General features: G+C 39.8%; 1 protein-coding gene and 1 non-coding gene across 4 annotated transcripts in view; both read left to right on the plus strand.

Moving 5' to 3' along the window:
* BICC1 (BicC family RNA binding protein 1) overlaps nt 1–21807 on the plus strand; it is a 331704-nt gene that overhangs the window by 108662 nt on the left and 201235 nt on the right. For all 3 annotated transcript variants that reach the window (XM_047760273.1, XM_047760276.1, XM_047760274.1), the window contains exon 2: nt 5174–5220. In XM_047760273.1, the coding sequence (XP_047616229.1) occupies nt 5174–5220 (47 nt within the window). The remainder of the gene's footprint in view (nt 1–5173; nt 5221–21807) is intronic.
* On the plus strand, nt 20995–21104 carry LOC125117181 (U6 spliceosomal RNA). The gene has a single exon (XR_007132538.1). It is a non-coding gene; the product is annotated as a U6 spliceosomal RNA (small nuclear RNA).

Raw genomic sequence — 21807 nt, forward strand, 5'->3', positions numbered from 1 at the left:
GCATCAGATGTTATGGAAAAGCATTTCAGAATGAAAAGGATATTTAAATAAGTTTCCATAGGCCCCGTGAAGAATTTAAAATCAATCATCCCCCCTTTAATTCAGTAATTAACTAGACTTGCCCTGTAGTTTAGGAGACCATAATAGTTTACACCTGTTTCAACTTTTGCTGTTTTTATTGGCCATGGCTTTTGCCATCCCATATTTCTTGTGAAGCAAAAATATGAAACAAAATATGGCAAAGCATTGGAGAAATTATAATAAACATAAAAAACGAATTGTTCAGCATAAAATATGAAATGCTTTACCTGCACAATCCATGAAGCCAGGTTTCAGTAGTATTGAAGTGATTTATTCCTGGAGTTCTGTGTCATGAAAATAAAGACAGTTGCTTTCATTGGCAGGAAGAATCCAGGGTTTTTACAATCAAACGATTAAATGTTGGAACATCAGGCAGAAGTCATGTTGGAAAGACAGTTAGAAAAAGCCTGCAAAGTCAGTATGTGTGTGTTCATGTTACTGTGAATAAAAAAGAGGCAGGTGTATCCGTGTATAAGGATGTGAGGGCTCAGTCGAACCTATACCACAGAACAGAATCAGACTTCAAAGGTCACGGCACACCATGCTATCAAGTCTGGTCTGGGCTGGCTCATTTCACAGGCAGTGTTTTCCCCTCCAGACATAATGAAAAGAAAATCATGGGTCAAGATACTATCATCCTTCATATTTTTTCTTGCAGTCCAGGGCTCAGTGGTCTCCCTGGGAGCAACCTTTATTCTTCAGTCCTAATAGTGGCTACCCATCTCTAGCACTGGGTTGAGAGTAGAATGACTAGTTTGTTGGTGCATCACCCAGATTAAGAATAGCTAAATTACATTTCTAATAAGTTTAATTTGGATTGAGTTGTGACTGTGGAAAGATCTCTGGGAAAGTTGGTCCCTAAAACTTAATTTTAATTTTCTGTCTTTATCTGTCTAGTTGGGTGGCTTTGAAAGAAGCCAGGGCCTGATTCACCAGCATGGGACTTAAATATTTGTGGAATGAGAGAACTTCTTTTTCTTTTCTGGGTCTGTAAAATGAACATCATCTTCTTCTTTTTTTTCTTTGGCCAAGCCCATGGCATGAGGACATTCCTGGGCCAGGAATCGAACCCCCCTGCAACAGCAGTGACAATGCCAGATCCTTAACCCACTAGGCCATTAGGGAACTCCATAAAATGAATGTCTTCTGGGCCTCAGTTTATACTGAGAAAGAAATACTCCACAAACCTCCTTTTCTTCCAACCTCTCACTTTAAAAGGAGTTTCTATTTTATTTATTTTTGATTCTCTCTCTCTATATATATATATCCCATGGCCTATGGAGTTCCCAGACCAGGGATCACATCTGAGTCACAGTTGCAACCTACCCCGCAGCTGCAGCAATGCGTGATCCTTTAACCCACTGTGCCTGGCTGGGGATCAAACCTGCATCTTGGCCCTACAGAGACACCACCGATCCTGTTGTGCCACAGCAGGAGCTCCAGGAGTTTCTATTTTAATACTGAGAATTTAGAGTAAGTTTGAGAATGGAATGCCCACATTTGAACATAGAAGGCCCCCTGTTTGGAGAGGGCAAAGAATGCTTTTGGTGAAATATATTGCTGTCCCTTGATGGGCTTCTGTGGACTTGACAGCTTTGTTTGCATGGAGTCTGCAAAAGAAACATAGCCACCTGGAAATGAAATGAGGGTGCTCCTAGCAAAGGGCAGATGAGTGGGACCCACCATGGTTTGCACCTGAGACTGGGACTGCCAAGGATCCAAGCAGAGGTCCTTGTGGGCTTGGGAAATGGACGTGGATCAGGATTTAGGGGAAAATCAGGCTCAGATTTGGAGTTTCTTGTACATAAACACTTGTCATGAAAAAACACCAAAGATTTTGGTGCCAGTGAGTGTGCAAGCTCCTGCTCCCTGCCTCCCATCCCACCTCAAATCATAACATTGCTGAAAGTGCAAGATCCTGGTTAAATTTTGAATGTTTTTCTGGGAATATAATTATAATTTGGGTTGAACAAAGGAAGTTGCCCCCCTTTTATTCATTCAGAGGTTAAAAGGCTATTCTGTGAAGTTTGTTTGGCTGGACTTGGCATGAAGGGGCATTTCGAAGTTGTGATGTAAAACATTTGTCATGAGCAAAATGAGTGTCTTCAAGGATGTTCCTGTCATAAAGTATAACTGTGTTATGAAATTTAAACTGATGAATTTTAAGTCATGAAGGAATTCCCCGTGGGTGAAAGGGGTGTTGATTTTCCTTGCTTGACAGACCTTTGAAAATATTTTTGATTCTAAAATCTATTTTTAAAGAAGAGCTCCCTCTGTGTCACTAGAATTTTTTTTTTTTTTTCTAGTCTTTGCGCCCTGGTATGTGATTTTCATTGCCGAGCAGTTGTATCATTGAGCAGGGATGCCTTGAAATTATTTTTAGCTTTGGAGGTAAAAACAGCCCAATAGGTGGCTGAGTTGATGTGCCCCCAGGCAGTTGTGTCATTAGGTTTGGATGCTGACCTTTTATCTTGCCGGCCTCTCAACCATATTTGCCAGTTTTTTTAAGAAAGAGTGGGCCTTTTTTTTTTTTTTTTAAAGTACTTTTTATGTTCTTTCAAAAGCTTTCCTAATGGTATATTTCCAAGTTAGAGTGAAAATCATAATTAGTAGAGTTTACTACAAAGAATCTGTTTGTGGAAATGTGTGATTCAAACTCTCACCTAACTGTGCTCAGTTCATGCCTTGATGATGTCTTGTGCACAAAGTAAAGTTAAAATAATATTGAAATTATGTATTAGTTTCCTTTTGCTGTTGTAACAAATCACCACAAGGATAATGGCTTATAGCAACATACATAAAAGTTGCTTGAGGTATACTTGTTTTATAATGTTGTGATAATTTCCACTGTACAACAAAGTGATTCAGTTATACATGTACCCACATATCCATTCTATTTCAGATTCTTTTCTCGAATAGATGATCACAGAATATTGGGTTGAGTTCTCTGGGCTATATAGCAGATGCTTGTTGGCTAATCATTCCATATACCTCAGTGTGCATATGCCAATCCCAAACCCCCAGTCCACCCACCCCCCACCACCTGTCCCCTTTCGTAACAGCAACATAAATTGTTTATCTTATAGTTCTTGAGGTCAAAACTCAGAAATGTGTTTCATTGGGCTATATCATGGTGTCGGCTGCACTTCTTCCAAAGACTCAAAGAGAGAGTCTATTTTCTTGCCTTTTCCAGCTTTGAAAGGTCACCTGTATTTCTTGGCTCATGGCCACTTCCTCCACCTTCAAAGCCGGCAGTAGCATCTCTTCATCTTTTTCGCTGTGGCCCTCTTGTTTGCCATCACATGCTCTTCTCTCCCTGTTCTCCCGTTGTCACACTGCCTCCTTGGACTCTGAACTTCCTACTCCTTTCTTAAAAGGGCCCCTTGTGATTACAATGGGCGCACCTGGATAATTCAGTCTACCTTTCTCATCTCAAGAGCCTTAATTTCATCACACCTGCAAAATCTCTTTTGCATATGTAAGCTTACATGTTCACAGGGTTCAGGGATCAGGATGTGACATCTTTGAGGGGCTGTTTAGCCTCCCACACATCAGAATACAGTTTTTAATTTTTAAATCTCTTTTAGCTCGTTTCCATTCATTTCCCCAAGCTGCCTTTGGAAGTCAGAGAAACATGTACTCTGTGCTCTATTTTTTAGATAAAACCGTGTCAATAAAATCGTAGAAGATATCTTAACGTTTAACTATGAAGTGAAAATTGGTGACAAAAAAACTTAGACATTTAATACTTACTACTTTCTGAGGGTAGAGAGGATTTCTTTGGATTTTGAATTCTGTACTTAATGGAATTATCTGCCATGCTTCTCGGGTCTTTAATAATTTTAGCGAGTGCTCTTGTTACATATACACACATGTGTGTGTGTGGACAGGTAGTGCCCCTTGCTGGTATTGTCTGTAGGTGTTTGGGGTACCATGCTTTTCCAGATTTTAGTTTCCAGGAATTCTTGCTCCAGCTCCTTTCTCTGTCCTAGCCAGGGCGTGGCTTTTCCAGTTAAGCACTCCTCCACCCTGTGTCTGAACCTGAGACCGGGTGTTTGCTTTCTGAAAGGTGCAATTTGAGGCCGTTGCAAGCACGATGCCATTAGCTCTTTGAGCCCCTCTCTTCTTCTCTTCGAATTTCCTACTCTTCTCTACACAGTAAAAAAAAAAAATTCAGATTCAATGACCAATCACTTAATCTCACATGAAATTTTGTCATCTATACCCTCTGCCATGACTTTTTAATTCTCATGTTGTTTTGTCTCTTTCTTTGTAAATGTGAATAAAGGAGTGTGTTAAAGTAGTGAATGATACCAGATGAAATCCATGTAGATTATATAGTCTTTGCAAAGCATAAAACTGCAGTAGTTCCCAGCAGGCCTTGTCGGATGAGCCATCATATGAAAAGGCAGCCTCACGCCTGAGACTGATTACAGACCGGAAGTGCTCCCAGCCCTACAGATGATTATACTGGTAGTTTCATTTATTCATGTATGTAGTTTCTTAACTATGAAAAGGTCAGATGACTTTCATCTGTGTTTGAAAATAGAGACTTGGGAGGCTTTCAGACAGAAAAGGGAGTGCAAAGTTATCTGAAGATGTCTGATTGGATTAGTGGTTTTAATTCTTTTTTTTTGTCTTTTTGTCTTTTTTTTTTTTTTTTTTTGTTGCCGCCATTTCTTGGGCCAGTCCCGCGGCATATGGAGGTTCCCAGGCTAGGGGTTGAATCTGAGCTGTAGCCACCGGCTTACGCCAAAGCCACAGCAACGCGGGATCCGAGCCGCGTCTGCAACCTACACCACAGCTCATGGCAATGCCGGATCATCAACCCACTGAGCAAGGGCAGGGACCGAACCCACAACCTCATGGTTCCTAGTCGGATTCGTTAACCACTGCGCCACGACGGGAACTCCGGTTTTAATTCTTTATTTTGCATCACAGATGAGGCCTATTAAGAAGCACTGAACTTTGGGAGAGTAAGACTGGCATCTTGTTTACCTTTGTATGCTCAAGCCTGATATTCGAGAGTTTTTTGAATAGATAGGTTGAAAAAAACCGAAACTATTTTAAATGTGTACCTTTTTATTTACAGCTGCTGCTGAAGGAAAAGGCAAAAGTGGGGAAGACTTTTTTCAGAAGGTAAGTTGTTTTTTATACCTGCCTTGGTGATCATTACAGAGAAATAAACCTATCTTGGAAGCTCGCCTTCTGTATAGAAGGGAGTAGGTTTTGAGATGAGAGCTGGAGATGCTCCTGGCTGGGAAAGGGCTGTAGGCTGTTTGGGACTTAACCATTCAAAGGCGGCTCCTTCTGGGCAAATCTAATGGCATTTTCACTTGGAGGCAAGGCGGCAGTGAGGGCTGCCAGATATGCCGCCCAGATTATCTTCTTTTATTGCTGCCGCTGGTTTCCTCCTTCCCCAAACGCATACCTGACTTGGGAGTGTGGAGAGAAGTCCCTCACAGCTTCCTCATTTCCTGTAAGTGTGACCATGGGCGGAGTGATGTAATTGACAAAGGATGCGCCATTCGAAGTATTTGCTCCCTGCTGGTAACTGTGCCCCTTCTGCACCTGGCTGCCCTCTGTAAATTCTTATCACTGAAGCCAGCCTGGCTGGTCATCAAGGAAAATAGGGGCGCAACGGATTGAAAATGAATTTGAGTTGCTCAGGAGAGCAGTTTATTAATTCTGGTTAGCTCTATTTTTTTTTGAAAAGGTTTTATGTTAGGGAAGATGTGTCCTTTCAAAGAAGCTGACTCAAATTCATAGTCTTCTTTGTTTTGTTCATTTGAATTTATTATATTTGCCTATGTGATATTGGGATCCAGAAAGCGTATGTGTAGAAACAAATACACAATTTGTCCTAGAGTGAAATATAGCAGCAGCTATGGGTGAGGTTAAATATCACTGTAAAGGGTCATCAAGCTTTTGGCAAACACCTGTGTGACCAGACATGGCTTTTATAAGCCTCTTCATTCTCTTGCCTTCTGTGTGATCTGCTTTTTTTTTTTTTTTTCCCTTTTGGTCAACTTCATCATTCCCTGCATTCTCTTCCGAGGATATTAAAAGCAAATATTTTCAGACCTGATACTGGCATTGCCATTTCTTCATTCTTATACTTATTTACCACCTACTGAGCAAGGCAGTCCCTGCCCTAAAGGAATTGTCTGGTGTTTGATGATAAAGCCACCTAAATAGCTGGAAGGTGAGGGCCATGGAGGGAGGATTCAGCTCTTCAATGGGACTTGGGAAGATAAAGACTTGTTGAGGTCTTTAGGAGAGTAGAAGTTCACCACATGCAGAGGTAGGCTTAGGTGGGTTGGAGGGGTGAAGAAACAGAATGGAAGAAGTCTCAGAGGTGGAAGCATTCTTGCCGCATTCATACTTCAAACTTTTGGCTGGCACATGACATCTGAGAAGTTCATGGAGCACTGTGAGGTACACGAACCCATATGATGAAGTACCTTCTTTGTGTGGGCGGCCTTTCTTAAAGGGATTTAAATTTTAAAAATTTAAAAGTGCTGTGCTGGCCAAATAGAATGTGCCAGACCCCAGTTTTCCACCTCTGCTTTTTAGGCTCATGTTGTTGAAGGTTATAAACTGTGTCCGAAGGCCTCCTTCCTTGGTGTTCTCTGACATTGGTTAATGTCCAGTTTGTATCAATACCTGGGCAAGACAGAATACTCTGCTTTTAGCTGGGACAGGCTTGTCACAAGGGGAAGAAAAAAGAAGGCAAATAGCAGAAATCACAGATTTGCCTTGTGTTGGCTGTGTTGGCATAAATAGATGCAATCTCTGGAAGACTTGGCTTTTTAAAAATTCTCTAACTTGCAAAGAGATGTAAAAAGCAGAATGTTTAGCTTTGTGTGACTCAGACATTTTCAAAGCTGAATCGAAACACAGTGTATGTGGTCATAAAGGACCTTCATTCTTAGAAGATTTGCTAATATTTATCACTCTTTGTGGAGCCATATATACATTCCAGCAGTTTAAATGGAAACACATGTTTGAATCCAGGAACATGTGTGCATCCCACCAACTGAGAGTTGGAGTCACAGATTCCATCCTTGGTCACAGGTTAATGAGGTCTCCGAGAAGCTCAGTGGAGTACTTTTTATCTCCTCGTTTTCTTCTTTAGTTGGATAAAGTGTCTTCCTGATGAACAAGTATCCGTATAGGATTTGGAGACTTAGCCTGGGGAAAAGGCCTGTAACTGAATAAAAGGCAAACATCCCAAATTTCAGAAAAGTAATTCTTAGTGTTTTGACCAGACATTACACTTCCTCTGTAATAGAATGAAGGAATGGAGATGTATTGAAGTGTCCTCCAGGAACTTTCTGCTAGTCACATAGTTTCCAATTTAGAATAATGGCGTTTTTTGGGGAAACATTTAGGAAAAGAAAATAAACCACATTGTTGGTCATTAGCATCTTTGAAAAAATGTTTTTTCTTCTCCTAGGGAAATGCAGATCTGAAGGTTCCATATGCTTATTATTAGAATGTTTTTTTGGTTTTTGACCCTGGGGTGTGTACCACAAACCACAATTAAAGTCTGTCTTTGAGCTGAGTTTAAAGTTTGACTATTCTGACTTTAAACACGTCGAAGTTTCGAAGGATACCTCTCAGATTCGTGCTGGCTCTCCCTAAGGGGAGGATTGGAGGAGGAGTACGAGACTTTTATATGTTACTTTGTTTTATGTTGTACTATCAAACTATATGTACAGTCATAACAATCTGATTATATTGTTCTTGCTAATTATTTTTAAATTGAAAAAATAAAACTTTAAATCTCTTGAAGAGTAGGAATGGGTCGATTTCTATAAAGGATTGAAATTGCAGTTTAATAACTACAATTTGGAATCATCAAATTGGGATCATGAAATCCTATCAAATGGGGTCATCAGATATATTGTCTCATATTTGGAGCTATAATAGTAGTTGTTCAGTTTATACTTAAACTTCTCCCGCACAGTCACAGTTACTGTTGGTTTCAGCCATCTCCCTGGTTTTCTGTATACCGTTTTACTGTATGTTAAGGTGACTTATTTCCACTGACATTCTATTAGGATAAAAGACTAACCTGTTATGGGGGTAAATCCAACAATATCGTGCTTAAAGAACAGTTAATCATTTTACTTTCACGTAACATTCTAAGGGGAATATTCTAGCTTGGTGGTTGGCATTGTTTCATGCTATCCGTTAGAGACCCAGATCCCTTCTAAGGCACAGCTCTGCTGTCCCTTAAGGCATGGCTCTCATTTCTATGGTTTAGGTTGGTAGGGGTGTGAGCTGGTGAGAAGGAAGAAGCACACCAGGGTCTTAAGGCTCAGGCCTGGGTCTGGCATGTGTCACCTGTTCTACCATTTCACTGCAGAAAACTCATTTAAGTGGCCTGATGCCACTGCAGTAATAGGGGTGGGAGGAGGAGCTTCTAGAGGAAATACTGATTTTGCAAATATTATCTACCAAAAAACAGATGGGTAGGAAACAATGAATGTGGTCAGAGTGTAGTGTCTCTGTGTGTTATGCTTTGAAACCCTTTGTCTTATTTTGAGGGGCTGCTGTATGCATGTACCACAAACTGAGGGGCTTACGCAATAAACATTGGTTTTCTCATAGCTCTGGAGGCTAGAAGTCCAGGATCAAGGTATGGCCAGCGTTGGTTCCTTCTGCAGGGCTAGGAGAATCTGTTCCATGCCTCCCTTCTGGCTCTTGGAGGCTTGCTCACCATCTTTGGCTTTCCTGGCTTGTGGAAGAATTATTCCCATCTCTGCCTTCTTCACACAGTCTTCTCCCCAAGGGTCTCCATGTGTCCAAATATCCTTTTTTTATAAAGATGCCAGTCATATTGGATTAGGGATCCCCCTAATGAGTTTATCTTATTAATGACATTTGCAGTGACCCCATTTCCAGTGACCTCTGAGGTGATTAGGATTTCAACATATGGATTTTGGGGATTATTCAACCCTATAATCCTGTAGGTCGAATAGGATTATTCAACCTATAATACCTTTTAATGGAGGAAATGGTTTTGTAGAAAATTTACAATTGGACAATTTTGGTAAAAGGATAAATGTTATTTATCCCATTTTGATACTAAATTTGATCTATAGATTTTAACTTCCTAGTCATTTGTACTAAATCTTTGTCCTTATAGCAAGTCATTTTTAAAGTGTCTATTACAAATACATAATTAATATTCAAGAAAGAGAAGAAAATCTACTTAGTCATCCACCTTTGAAAAAGAATACTATTTATACACGCTTAAGAGTTTTTTTTTCTATGTATATTATATAAAGTGCTTTTTAATGTTCTCTGATTACCCATTGCGATTACAAATTAGACTATTTGCATTGAATGCATCCCATATGTTTTTCTATGTTAAAACTTTGCCAGTTCTCCAATGATGGTTTTTTTTTTTTTTTACTCTTTGGTTCTGACTGTACTTACAGAAGGAGGGGATGGATAGAACATTATCAATATTCTCTCTAGTTCTTTGTCCACTTCTCATGGCAACTTTAATTGAAACACATGGGTATGAGTTGCCGGGAGTCTTACAGTTCTTTGGGCAGTTGTTCTTGGCTTACTCACTGTCTGTCCTATTTCCTTTAATCATTTCTTTTTTTCTTTTCTCTTGTGAAATGACTATGGTGAGATCTTAGAGGGGAAGATGTGTTACAGTATATTAGGCGAGGGTGAGAAAAGTGATTGTATGACAAATATGATTCATCAAAGCAAACTACTTTAGGAATATTGACTCCCAGTGGCTGAAGAGAAAATCCAGTTGGCATCATAACTGATGAAAGCCATGTTTTCCATCACATTGGGTCATATACCTAATTTCTCCAGAAAGTACACATCACATATTTTAAATGTAGGGATATTTTATATTCTTAAGATATGGCAGTTTAGGAGTTCCCTTGTGGTGCAGCAGGTTAAGGATCTGGCATTGTTACTGCAGCAGCTTGGGTTGCTGCCATGGCACGAGTTCTATCCCTGGCCCGGGAACTTCCATATGTCATGGATGCAGCTGTAAAACAGTCTGTTTAAAATGAAATTTGATTTAAATACAATGAGGATATTTAAAGTTTTAATCTTAGTACTTGTTTTAATAGGTAATAGATTCATGTGGTTCACAATACAAAGATTACAAAGGGATGTATGTACAGTGAAGATTATTTGAGGTCATGGTTCTGAAGATGTGCAGAGAAGGCTGGGCAGAATGAGAGTGTTGGTTTTGATTCTAGCCTTAAAGGTTATCATCCATGGATATGTCACCACCAACAGACAGCTTGGCCTTAAAGCTGACATTTGGAGACACTGAGTTCTTACTCCTGATGGCAGTGCCATGGCCGAGAAAAAGTCTTGTTGAGAGAATCCGTGATCACTGTTCTCTCATACAACTGGCTAACTAGGGGTAACTGGCACATGCAAAACTTAGAAGAAAGGAACAACCCTCAGAACAAGTTATCTGGTCATTTTTTAGAAAGTTGTTAAGAGTAAGGATCTGACCTATTTTCATATCTTCTGATTTGCTCTCCATCTTCCATCAGACTCTGGCAGATAAGGGTTAATGAGAAAAAACCGAGAAACAGTCTTAAGAGATTTGCTATTCTCTTTCCCTCTTGCTTTCTGGGTTCTGTCTTGGTGTTGCTTTGAACATGAGGAGCACCCAAGCCTGAATTCTCAAGCATATTGTACAGTCACCTGTTGAGTCCTATCGTGATGTGAGGCACTCAGCTTTTACTTTGGCTGTCATTTCCCACAAGTGCTTTATGAAAACTGCGTTTGCTGTTTTATTCCTCTTGCTGCAGCCAGGGAAGCAGGGGCTGTCTCTGGGACTCCTCTAAACCGTGTCTGATTGCTATTATGATATTTAAAAAAGTGAGTAATAGTTCATTTAAATCAATACCTGGTGAAATTTAGTTGTTATTTGTTAAAATATTCTCCTCTTTTCTGGAACCCAAACTCAAAGCATTGGATCATGTGGAAAATCAAATTGAGTTTATGATTGAATTACTATGTAGGTCTTGAAAATAATGCTTTTTTGGGTAGATATTTAATGACTTGGGAAATTATCATATAAATGCAAAAATCAGGACAAAGACATAAATAGCTTGATTCAAATTTTGTTATATATATATAAAACTCTATATATATATGAGAAATTATATATCACATATATATTTTGATACATATAACTATATGCCTAGAAACATTACTGGAGCAGAAGTTATTCCAAAATGTTAACAGAGTCTGTCTTAGTGATGAGATTATGGTTGAGTTGTATGCTTTCTCTATACTATTATGCAATGAATCCCTATTATTTTTAAAACCAAGCTTAATCACGACTACCACCTCATGGAGAAAAACAGATCATAATGGCTATACTAGATTGAGGTTGCCCATGAATGCATAAACTTACTGCCAATTTGTAGAACATATTTGCATTTGGTTGAAAGAAGGGTAAAAGGTCATTTGGTTCTGCCTTCCATGAATTACTGAAGTCCCTTCTGTATCACCTACAACAGGTGTGTAGATAGTACAGGTCTCAGATAGGAGTACAAGGCAGATCTTTTTAGTCAGTGCTGATATTCAGAAAGTTTCCCCCTATCTTTAATCCACCCACTCTTGTTTTGCCATTTGGAGGTATAAAATTTTTTTGACGACTTTTTTTTTTCCATAAGATTCCTATGTCTTCTTTTCTTCAGATTAAAGATACTTTGTCTATGGCCATACCACCCCAAAAGGGCCTGATCTCATCAGATTAAAGATACTTGGATCTTATTTATCATATGACTTAATTTTCATACCCCTTACCTTACTGTTCACTTTAAGGAGCAAGGTCAATGCTGCATTTTATTTTATTTTGCTTTTAAGGGCCACACCCATGGCATATGGAGGTTCCCAAGCTAGGGGTCCAATTGGAGCTACAGCTGCCGGCCTGCATCATAGCCACAGCAATGCCAGATCCAAGCCACATCTGCAACCTACACCACAGCTCACGGCAACACCAGATCCTTAACCCACTGAGCGAGGCCAGGGATTGAACCCTGCAATCTCATCATTCCTACCTGGTCAGATTCATTTCTGCTGTGACATGACGGGAGCTCCTAATGCTGCATTTTAAATTTGGCAGCAATATCTGAATATAATACTTTGGGTGTAGCCTGAGGAGCACAGTTACAGTGAGGCCATAATATCTGTGATATAGATGGATGTGATCTAGAAGTAGCTGAAGATTATATAATTTTCAGGCACTGTTACTTGGTCACAGACATGAGGAATTGGCTATTTTATTTATTTATTTTTTTGCCATTCTTCATTCAACTAAAGAGGAATGTCTGGCTCCAGTTGTTATTGCTAGGTACATAATACAAGTTAAAGGTAATAGATTTCTGACGGGCAGGTAAAGCCCACTTAGAGCTCACATGCTCTGTCTCTTTCTCTAAACTCTTGACCTGATGTTGCGCTTGGAGACCATGTGGCAGTTAAGGTGGTCAGAACATGAAGCAGGTGGAAAGCATCCCTTTGAAAGATGTTACCTGGTTCTGTGACTCTGTGGTCAAAACTCCTGCATGATTTTCTTCCATCGTGGACTCCACAAAGTTACCTCAGAAAAGGGTTCAACCACAGGGTGATAGTCCATAAAGTGATGGGGCTGGTACAATACCTTTTAAGTGACTCCAGTGAATGCTGTGACATTTAGTAAAGCCCTAAGCTGTACTGATTTAAAATGGGTTTACTGAAGAATCAGTACATTTAAAAACTCGGTGTGGTGGTGATGTCCTTTTTTTCCAGATGTGACCTGAATAGTCTTGGATTGTTTTTGTTTGTTTGTTTGTTTGTTTTGCCTTTTGTCTTTTTAGGTTTGTACTCACGGCATATGGAGGTTCCCAGGCTAGGGGTCAAGTCAGAGCCACAGCAATGCCAGATCCAAGCCGTGTCTGCGACCTATACTACAGCTCACGGCAATGCCAGATCCTTAACCTTTAGAGAGAGTCCAGGGAATTGAACCTGCGTCCACATGATGCTAGATTCCTTTCTACTGAGCCATGATGGGAACTCCATGAATCAGTCCGTCCGTCCGTTCGCTTCTTTCTTTCTTTCTTTCTTTCTTTCTTTCTTTCTTTCTTTCTTTCTTTCTTTCTTTCTTTCTTTCTTTCTTTCTTTCTTTCTTTCTTTCTTTCTTTCCCCTTCCTTCCTTCCTTCCTTCCTTCCTTCCTTCCTTCCTTCCTTCCTTCCTTCCTTCCTTCTTTTCCTTCCTTCCTTCCTTCTTTTGTCTTTTTTTGTCTTTTAAGGGCCGCACCTGTGCATTTGGAGGTTCCCAGGCTAGGGGTCCAATTGGAGCTGTAGCCACTGGCCTATACCACAGCAACTTGGGATCCAAGTAGAATCTGTGACCTATACCACAGCTCACATCATTGCCAGATCCTTAACCCCCTGAGCAAGACCAGGGGTCAAACCAGCATCCTTGCGGATGCTGGTCAGGTTTTGCTAACTGCTGAGCCACGACAGGAGCTCCATAATCTGTCATTTCTTTAATTTAGGGACTCTGTTTTTTTAAGAACAGCCTTTTGTTTGATGTGTTTAATAGTTTGCATTTTATTTAGACAAAACAGATTGCTTTAGATCTTATCCTTTGGCTAATTCAACTTTTCCCTTGCTTTTGTCTCTGAATAGTACTTTTATGTTTATGTCCTTTGTCATGTCTGTTACTATGTACCTGCCTTCCTACACACCCTACCATGAAAAACAGGAGAGGAGCAGGCTGTGTTTTCTGTCACCTGACTCTGTTTGCCAGCTCTTCCAATTGCAGCTGATAGGCTAGATATGGCACAAGACCTGGTGATGAACCTTCTACAGACAGTGGCCATGCCCTGTGTGACCGGCTCTGACAACTTACTGGGCGAATCTTGTCTCTAGCAAATTGGGGAAGCTAAGACCTAGGGTGGTACGGACATGATGTGGGTTGGGGTGAAGGGAAGGCCAGAGGTGACTGTTTGGCCATGGGAAAATGCTGGAGTCATAGGGAGAAGAAGCTGTGAGTAAGCAAAAGAAACCCTTGCACAGAAGGGAACATAGTGCAAGGAGAGAGAGAGAGAGAGAAGCAGGCAGGCAAATAGGCCAGAAGTGAGCGATGCCCCTGTGGGGAGCTGGCACAATTTGTGATGCTTCTCAGGTTTGGATCTATAGGTGCCTTTGCAGTCTCCTTCCCTTCTCTTGATGTGGTTGAGGAACTTTGTGAGGTCTTGGAATTAAGATTTAGACTAGGAGTTCCCGTTGTGGCTCAGTAGGTTAAGAACCTGACTAGTATCCATGAGGATGCAGGTTCAGTCTGTGGCCTTGTTCAGTGGGTTAAGGATTCTGTGTGGCTATAGCCTGTGGTGTAAGTCACAAATGAGGCTTGGATCTGGCATTGTTGTGACTGTGGCATAGGCCGGCAGCTGAGGCTCTGATTCCCTAGCCTGGGAACTTCCATATGCCACAGGTACAGCTGCAAAAAGTAAAAAAAGATTCAGACTAAAATGCATAAAAGGCATTCAGTTGCCTGAATAATTGCATAGTCATCCTCATCAAAAGATTATGCATGCACCACTTAACAAAATTGTGTGTGTGTGTGTGTAGAGTAGTTAAACCTCTTAATAGGTGTCTCAAATTTAATTATATCTTTAAAGGAGCAGTGCTTTCTAGATAGGACATAAGCCATTCTCCCAAAATGGGTAATTGAAATATTTATATAGCAGCAGTAGTCCAGTGTGTTGAAAAACAATGAAAATACACTGTACTAGTATATGGTGATCCCTGTCTCTGAATAGAATTCACACACACACACACACACAGAGTATTCTTATTCAGGGTATGTTTCTTTTTGCTAGGCAATTGCCAGCATTATTCAAAGAATAACAAGGCCACAGTTGTTGTTAATGTCATCAGTGGACAAAGCTTATTCTGTCTTTATTTTCCAAAACGATTTTGTTCTGGGCTGTTATTGTACATTTTAGGATTTCCTCCTTCTCCTTGGACATTGACGCTAATAGTGTCTTAGTCAGTGTTACACTTTTTGTGGGAAGTTTGTAGTCAGCCAACATGCAGAGGGGTTAGTACGGCATAAAACATTGTCTGTTTTTCTTAGTAGTGGTTAGGGAGAACACTTTGTTGCTCTTTGTCTCTTTAAGTAACATGATCCTTGAGTTAGGTTATTAAAAATCCTGACTGTTTCTGACTTACTTTGTATGTTTAGCAGTTTTGACTTGTCCGAAACTAGTTCTTTTGCAGGTTTTTATTTCTTTGGAGGCAGATTCCTTCTTGAAAGGTGCTGCCTTTTGTCACTATTTAAATGGTAAAAAAAAGTAGATTTCATTACCTTTTTTTCCACCTTGGTGAAATCAAAATGATCCAGGAGAAGTGTGTAAGTCTCTCTTTCCTTCCTTAGTATTTATTACTTTTAACACCCTTGTCACTGTAGATTTCTGTTCAGTCATTCCAGTTTTCTGCTTCTTAATAGTTAGAGTGATGATGATTGGGAGTGAAGGAATTTAGCCAGAGATGAAACCAACCATAGGCAAATACATAGACGCTTCTATGTTTCCTTCTCGGTTTTCTTTCTTGAGTTCACCATTAATTACTTTTTTTGAGAGAAAACAAAACAAAACCCCAGCTCTAATTCCCATGTGTCTGTTTACTTTGGAGTTACCAAGAAACCTTAATCTCATGTGAATAAGAACACTTTAAACTCAGTTAGCTTGGGGTTGTTTTCTTAAGTAGAACTTCTTCCTGTTATATTTTTCTATGGGATTTTCTAAGACAGTGATGCAAATCCATGTGTAAGTCAAGACACGATGCTGTTTGAGAAGCTCTGTGACATAATCCCTAGATTGGTGGGTTTGCAGAGCTTCAATTTTTCCTGGTTTCAGCCAGTATGCTGTGAGGGAGTTATTCCAGAATTGAGGAAATAGTGTATTTCAGTATTTAATTGGGACATGGCTGTTGTGTTTCTTCTCATTTGTGAGAACAGCTTCACTTTAGCATCCCTCTCCTACATGAAAAATATGGAGTGCTGCCTCAGAGCCTGTGCATCTAGAAACACTTCTGTTGTGTTCTAGTTTCATGGCAATAACAAAGAAGAGATAATTTCCGCCCTCAAAGAGGGGAAAGATGTTTACAAGAAGGGGCTAGAAGGCATAATTAATATAGGCTTTACTAAGATGCTAAGAAGGCCGTTCATGGAATGCATACTGACCTTCCTGTGAGCTGGACACTGTCCAGGTATAGGATCATCGAGGGGGAAAAGGTGGCCCTCTGGCCTCCAAGGGGTCACACTCTAAAGCAGAAGTGGCACAGAAATGCCACCCAGTGTGGCAAGAACATATAATAGAGGAAGCAGAAGGAGTGATTTGTTCTACTCTGAGGAATCAAGGGAGACTGCCCTGGGGAACATTGAGCAGGAATTTGAGGGAAAGGTAAAAAGCATATGATTAGTATGTTGGCCAAGATTAGATAAGAGTTTGTGGAAGAGTTCCTGAGCGGTGCGCAGGCGTGAGATTAGGTTAAGCTGTCTTCGGACCTTGATTCCATGACCTCATTGTCTTAATGGAGGCAAGATGGAAATACATTTCTCATAGGAAGAACCAACCGAGTGCCTTTGTAAGGGCAAAACAAGAGACGGTTGAAGAATGTTTTTCTGTCCTGTGGCCTAGAAACGAAATGCTTTAAAAGTTAACAAATGTATATAAAATTACATCATTTTTATCTGAGCTAATTATTCAGATTCAAGTGGAAGGTCAAGAGGATGAGTAGAAGGTTTTGAAATCCAGATTAAATCTAGATCACATTCTTTGTATTCATTGTCTGCTGAAAGATGATGAGAATGAAAGATGATAGCCAGGATAACGAAACATTTTGCAATATGGTTTGTTTTGCAGCTTCTGACTTCTCTGTAAGGGCTGGGTTTAGGGATGTATGACTACTTTTTTCGTCCCTCTGCTTCCCTGGAGGAAAAATGCATTCCCAGGAAGATTAACTGTTAACTGGACTTTGCAGCATGAGGTTTCAAATGTTGAAACAGCTTCATTGTGTTTTGGATGATAAAATTTCCAAGTTTGGAAAGATGGCTATAAAATAAATAGTTAGCATCATTTAACCAAATCCTGAACCTTCTATGATATGCAGTTTTAAAAAAAAGTATTTTCCAGGAAGACAGTTGAAGGTTTTGGCTTTGCAATTTACTTCTGGCCATGTTTTATAGGAATCAAACTAAAACTTCTGAGACCAGCGATTCAGATTTGGCAAATAATAGAGAATTCCATTCTATTTGTACAAAATTAAAGCTTAAAGAAATTGTTGGCCATCAATGATTTAGCATACTCTAGTATTAGCATTAAACCACCATTATACAGTAATAAAGAAATACAGAGAAGGCCAGGAATATTCAAGATCCAGTATCATATGCAGAATAAATATAGCCAATTCTCAATTTTTCAGGGCAAGATTTTCTAACTTAATTAAGTGGAATTCGTATTCCCTTTCCCATTTTCCTAACTCTACCATTTTAGAGTTAGTAAACTCTTAAATCTACATCAGTGCTCTTAACCCTCACTTGTGTAGTTTTGCCTGAGGAACTTTTAAAAACTATTGATGCCCAATCTAGAGATTCTGATTTAATTGTTCTGGAAGTAAAGCTTGAGTGTTAGTATTTTTCCAAAAACTACCCAAGTGGCTTAAATATGCAGCCAAGTTTGGGAACCACTGATAATGGGATGTGGGCAAGTACAAAGAGAAATCAAAAGTTCACGTTGGTCTCTAATGATGATTAAAAGGAAGGAGTTGTATGTATTTTGTGTGTTTGTGTCAACTATTAATGGGATTTCACCTTCTGTTGAGTTTCATTCTCTTTGGACTAAATATTCCATAGTGTGATATCCAAGAGGGTATATACTGTAGAACACTAGTTCTGCATTGTGTTAATATATACATATAAATACTTCTGAAAGTTCCTTGATTAGATAAATTTGAGGAATGCTGTTGCATTCAGTTTAAGTGTCTTTCCTGCAAAACTTCTGACAGTGTTTGTTATTTTTATTTGGTGAATTTGTCATAGGGATATATATTATGCATAACTTCATACTACTATTTGATCAGTTTTATTTTTTACATTAATTTTTTTATTAAAGTGTGGTTGATTTACAATGTTGTATCAACAATTTTTTTCTTTTGGTGAAAATATAGTCCATAGAATTAAACAATCTGTGAATCATTTAGAAATTCTCTTTTTTTCCATTGCAAGATTTGTGTTAGGGCTGGATGTGATGCAGTTCTACAAAGGAGGTTTTCTTAAAAAGGGTATTTTCTCAGAGAGCCTCATTCTAGGGGTAAGAGCATAAATCTTTTCAGAGTACATGATCTTTTCCTAACACAACTATTATGATTTGAAAACTGTGCTCAGAATTTCTTTAACCTCTCTCCATTGCCTCCTAGATAAAGGTAAATGCCTGCCTTTGGCATTGACCCTTTGTTACAGTCTGGTTCCTCCCATTGTTCCACAAACCAGTCCCTCTAGTATCATTGACTTTCATAGCTGGAGAAAAAAAGAGTGACTCACCTTGAAAGTCTTTTTCTCACTTTGATCTCTGACCTCCTCCAGTTGGTAGCCAATAGACCCAGCTTTCTGTAGCATGTTCTGGGCTGGGCCAGCCTACATGGACTATTTAATTTCTTTATATGCTACATGTCTGCATCACTTCAGGTTTTATTCAAGTTAATTTTCTTGTATTGCTGTTCTGTTCTTTGTGGTTGACATACTAATAGTCCAGCTAATTTCTGACTTTGGAATTGAGAGACTCAAGTATTTTGGGGCCTAACACATTGCTCTGTGTGCATGGTTGGGGCTAAGTAAATTTTCTCAGAATTGTGATATTGTAGGACTGCAAGGGGCCTTAAACAATTCCCTAGTTGAGCGTAGAAATGAAGAAAGACCTAGAGAATGTAAGGTATTTGTCCAAGTCTTATAACATGTTGAAGCTGGAGAGGAAACCCAAGTCACTGTTCTTTTTGCTGCATTGACAATTCACATCTTAAAAAAAAAAATCCATGTGCTCTTTCAAGAAAATTCAAAATCTCATGTCCTTTCTTGTTATTGGAAAAACAGTAAATTAAATAGTGTTACTTAAAGCAGATCAAAGTGATGAGAGATGGTGTTGTCTCATTTCCCACCCTTCCAACCCACCCAGAAAGCTGCTTTGGAGGGTCTTAGGGAACACTTGTCTGGGCTGAGGTTTAGGAAGCTGGGCTTTTAAAACCTGGATGTCCCATAGCTGATTATAGTGTGCATTCCTTCTTACTGTCTCCTTCTTATCCCTTCTTCCCTTTCCTGATTCTGTCCTCACTCTGAATCAATCAGTGGATGAACTAATAAGAGAGGTCCATGTTATAAGGAATAGTATGAAACTGGCACCGTGAGATCTGAGTTCAAGTTCCTCTACAATCACCACCGATGAAATCTTAGGCAAGTCGTGTGGTTATTGAGACTCACTACTTTTCCTTACAAAATGGCGATAGTTTCTCATAGAATTAGTGTTAAAGTCTATTGAAATCAAGCAGTTTGAAATTGGTTGGAATTGAAAAGCTTTGAGCAGATGTGAGAGATGAATGGATTCTTTTGAGACACGTCCATGTCAGTGCTTGCATCTTGGAGGTTGAGGGAAGCCTTCACTGTCTTAGGATGGGACTCCATGTCTTTGAGTGTTTGGGAAACGACCCCCCCCCCCCCCCGCACACATCTATAATATTGTTGGTAAGTCTTTTCGGTTTAGAATTGAGTCATAGTAGCTTTTATTGGGGGTTACTGCTTTCTGGAGCCTTACCTGGAGAAAAGATTCTAGGAGTTCCCTGGTGGCTCAGCAAATTAAGGATCCAACGTTGTCACTGCCATGGCTCAAGTCGCTGCTGTGGCATAGGTTCTGTCCCTGGCCTGGGAGCTTCTTTGTGCCTCAGCATGGCCAAAAAAAAAAAAAAAAAAAAAGAGAGAGAGAGAGAGAGAAAAGATTTCATTTGTTGGCTTTTTTAATATTAATTTTTTGGCATTTTATAGTAAAAATACTTCCTTGCTCAGTGACTTTTTTTCCCTCTTGAGATGGTGTTGATGGTACTTGGTTCTCAGGCATTGAATAGTTTGTCACTATCAGAAATCCTCTTACTCCTTTGTTATGACATGGAGAACTGTTAGGGAATGATAGGCTGTGGCTGGGTGAGGTTTGCTCCCAGTAAATAATTATCAGGGCAAACCGAACTTTCATATGGGATGCAAAAATATTTCTGTTCTCCTTGGCAGAAGAGGACAAAAAGAAAATCCAAGTCGTGTTTTGATTCAGGAGCTGCCAGTTCTCTCTGGGCACGAGGAACATTTCATGTCTCAGCCACAAGAATTTGCCATTTTGGTTCAGACACGCACTGTCCACCCCTGTCACGCGTGCTCTGCTTTCGGCTTGTGGCTTTGCGGCTCTTTGCTCCCAGCATCGGAAGTCCTTTGAAGACCTCTCATGGACTCCTTGTTCTATAGCCCGTTGGCCTGTTGGTAGGGCTTGTGGGAGGCAAGCATCCTTATTGTTTTGAAAGCTTTTATTGAATATTGAACACGGGGCCCTGTTAGGTCTCTGCCAGGATGTGATATGACAGTAAATTCTGTTGGTTGCTAGCTCTAAGAGGAGGTACTTATTTGGGGATCACTACAAATGTAGATATTGTAACTGATACTTATATTGGTACAGGCGAGATGGACTAGTGCTATGGGGTAAATAAGACTGGGATCTTTAGATGAATGTGAGATGGGAAGATACGGGGGTGCATAGGAGGAAATGGGGACGAAGAGTTTTGTTAGCATCTAGCGGTGTGGAGAAGAACACGAAAGAATTAAGGGTGTTGCTCACTTTGGCAGCACATATACTAAAATTGGAATGATACGGAAAAGATTAGCATGGCTCCTGCACAAGGATGACATGCAAATTCATGAAGCATTCTGTAATTTTAAATAAAAATATAAAAACTGAAAAAAAAACCCAAACTTATGGTTACTAAAGGGAAAAAGAGATAAATTAGGAGTTTGGGGTTAACAGATACAAACTATTATGTATAAAATAGATAAAGAAGGTCCTACTGTATAGTACAGGGAACTATAACCAATGCACTGTAATAAACCATAATGGAAAAGAATATATATGTGTGTGTGTGTGTGTGTGTGTGTATTTGTTAATCACATTGCTATATATCAGAAACTAACACAATATTGTAAATCAACTATATTTCATCTGAAAAAAAGACACAAGCATGGATGATATCTGGAAAAAAAATTAAGGATGCCTTCAGGGAGTTCCCTGGTGGCTTGGGTCACTGCTGTGGTGTGGGTTTGATCCCTGGCCCAGAAACTGCCGCATGATGCAGGTGCGTGGCCAAAAAAAACTAAAGCATATCTGGTGCATAATAGGAGCACAATAAATGTTTTTTAAAAGGGATATCATTATCACCCACATTTAAAATATAACGCTGAGGCTGAAGAGATTGGTAGACTTGCCCATAGCTCGTGGATGGCAGAACCAGGACTCAGATCTCTGGGACCCAAAAGGTTGCAATCTGCCTTTGGTGGATGTGGACCATTCAGCCTCTTCTCAATGGTCAGGAGAGACACAGGGGTGGTGTTGGAGAAAGAGGCATTTTGGAGTTCCATGTGACTCA

Source organism: Phacochoerus africanus, chromosome 15 (genome assembly GCF_016906955.1).
Source record: "Phacochoerus africanus isolate WHEZ1 chromosome 15, ROS_Pafr_v1, whole genome shotgun sequence".
Classification (NCBI taxonomy): domain Eukaryota; kingdom Metazoa; phylum Chordata; class Mammalia; order Artiodactyla; family Suidae; genus Phacochoerus; species Phacochoerus africanus.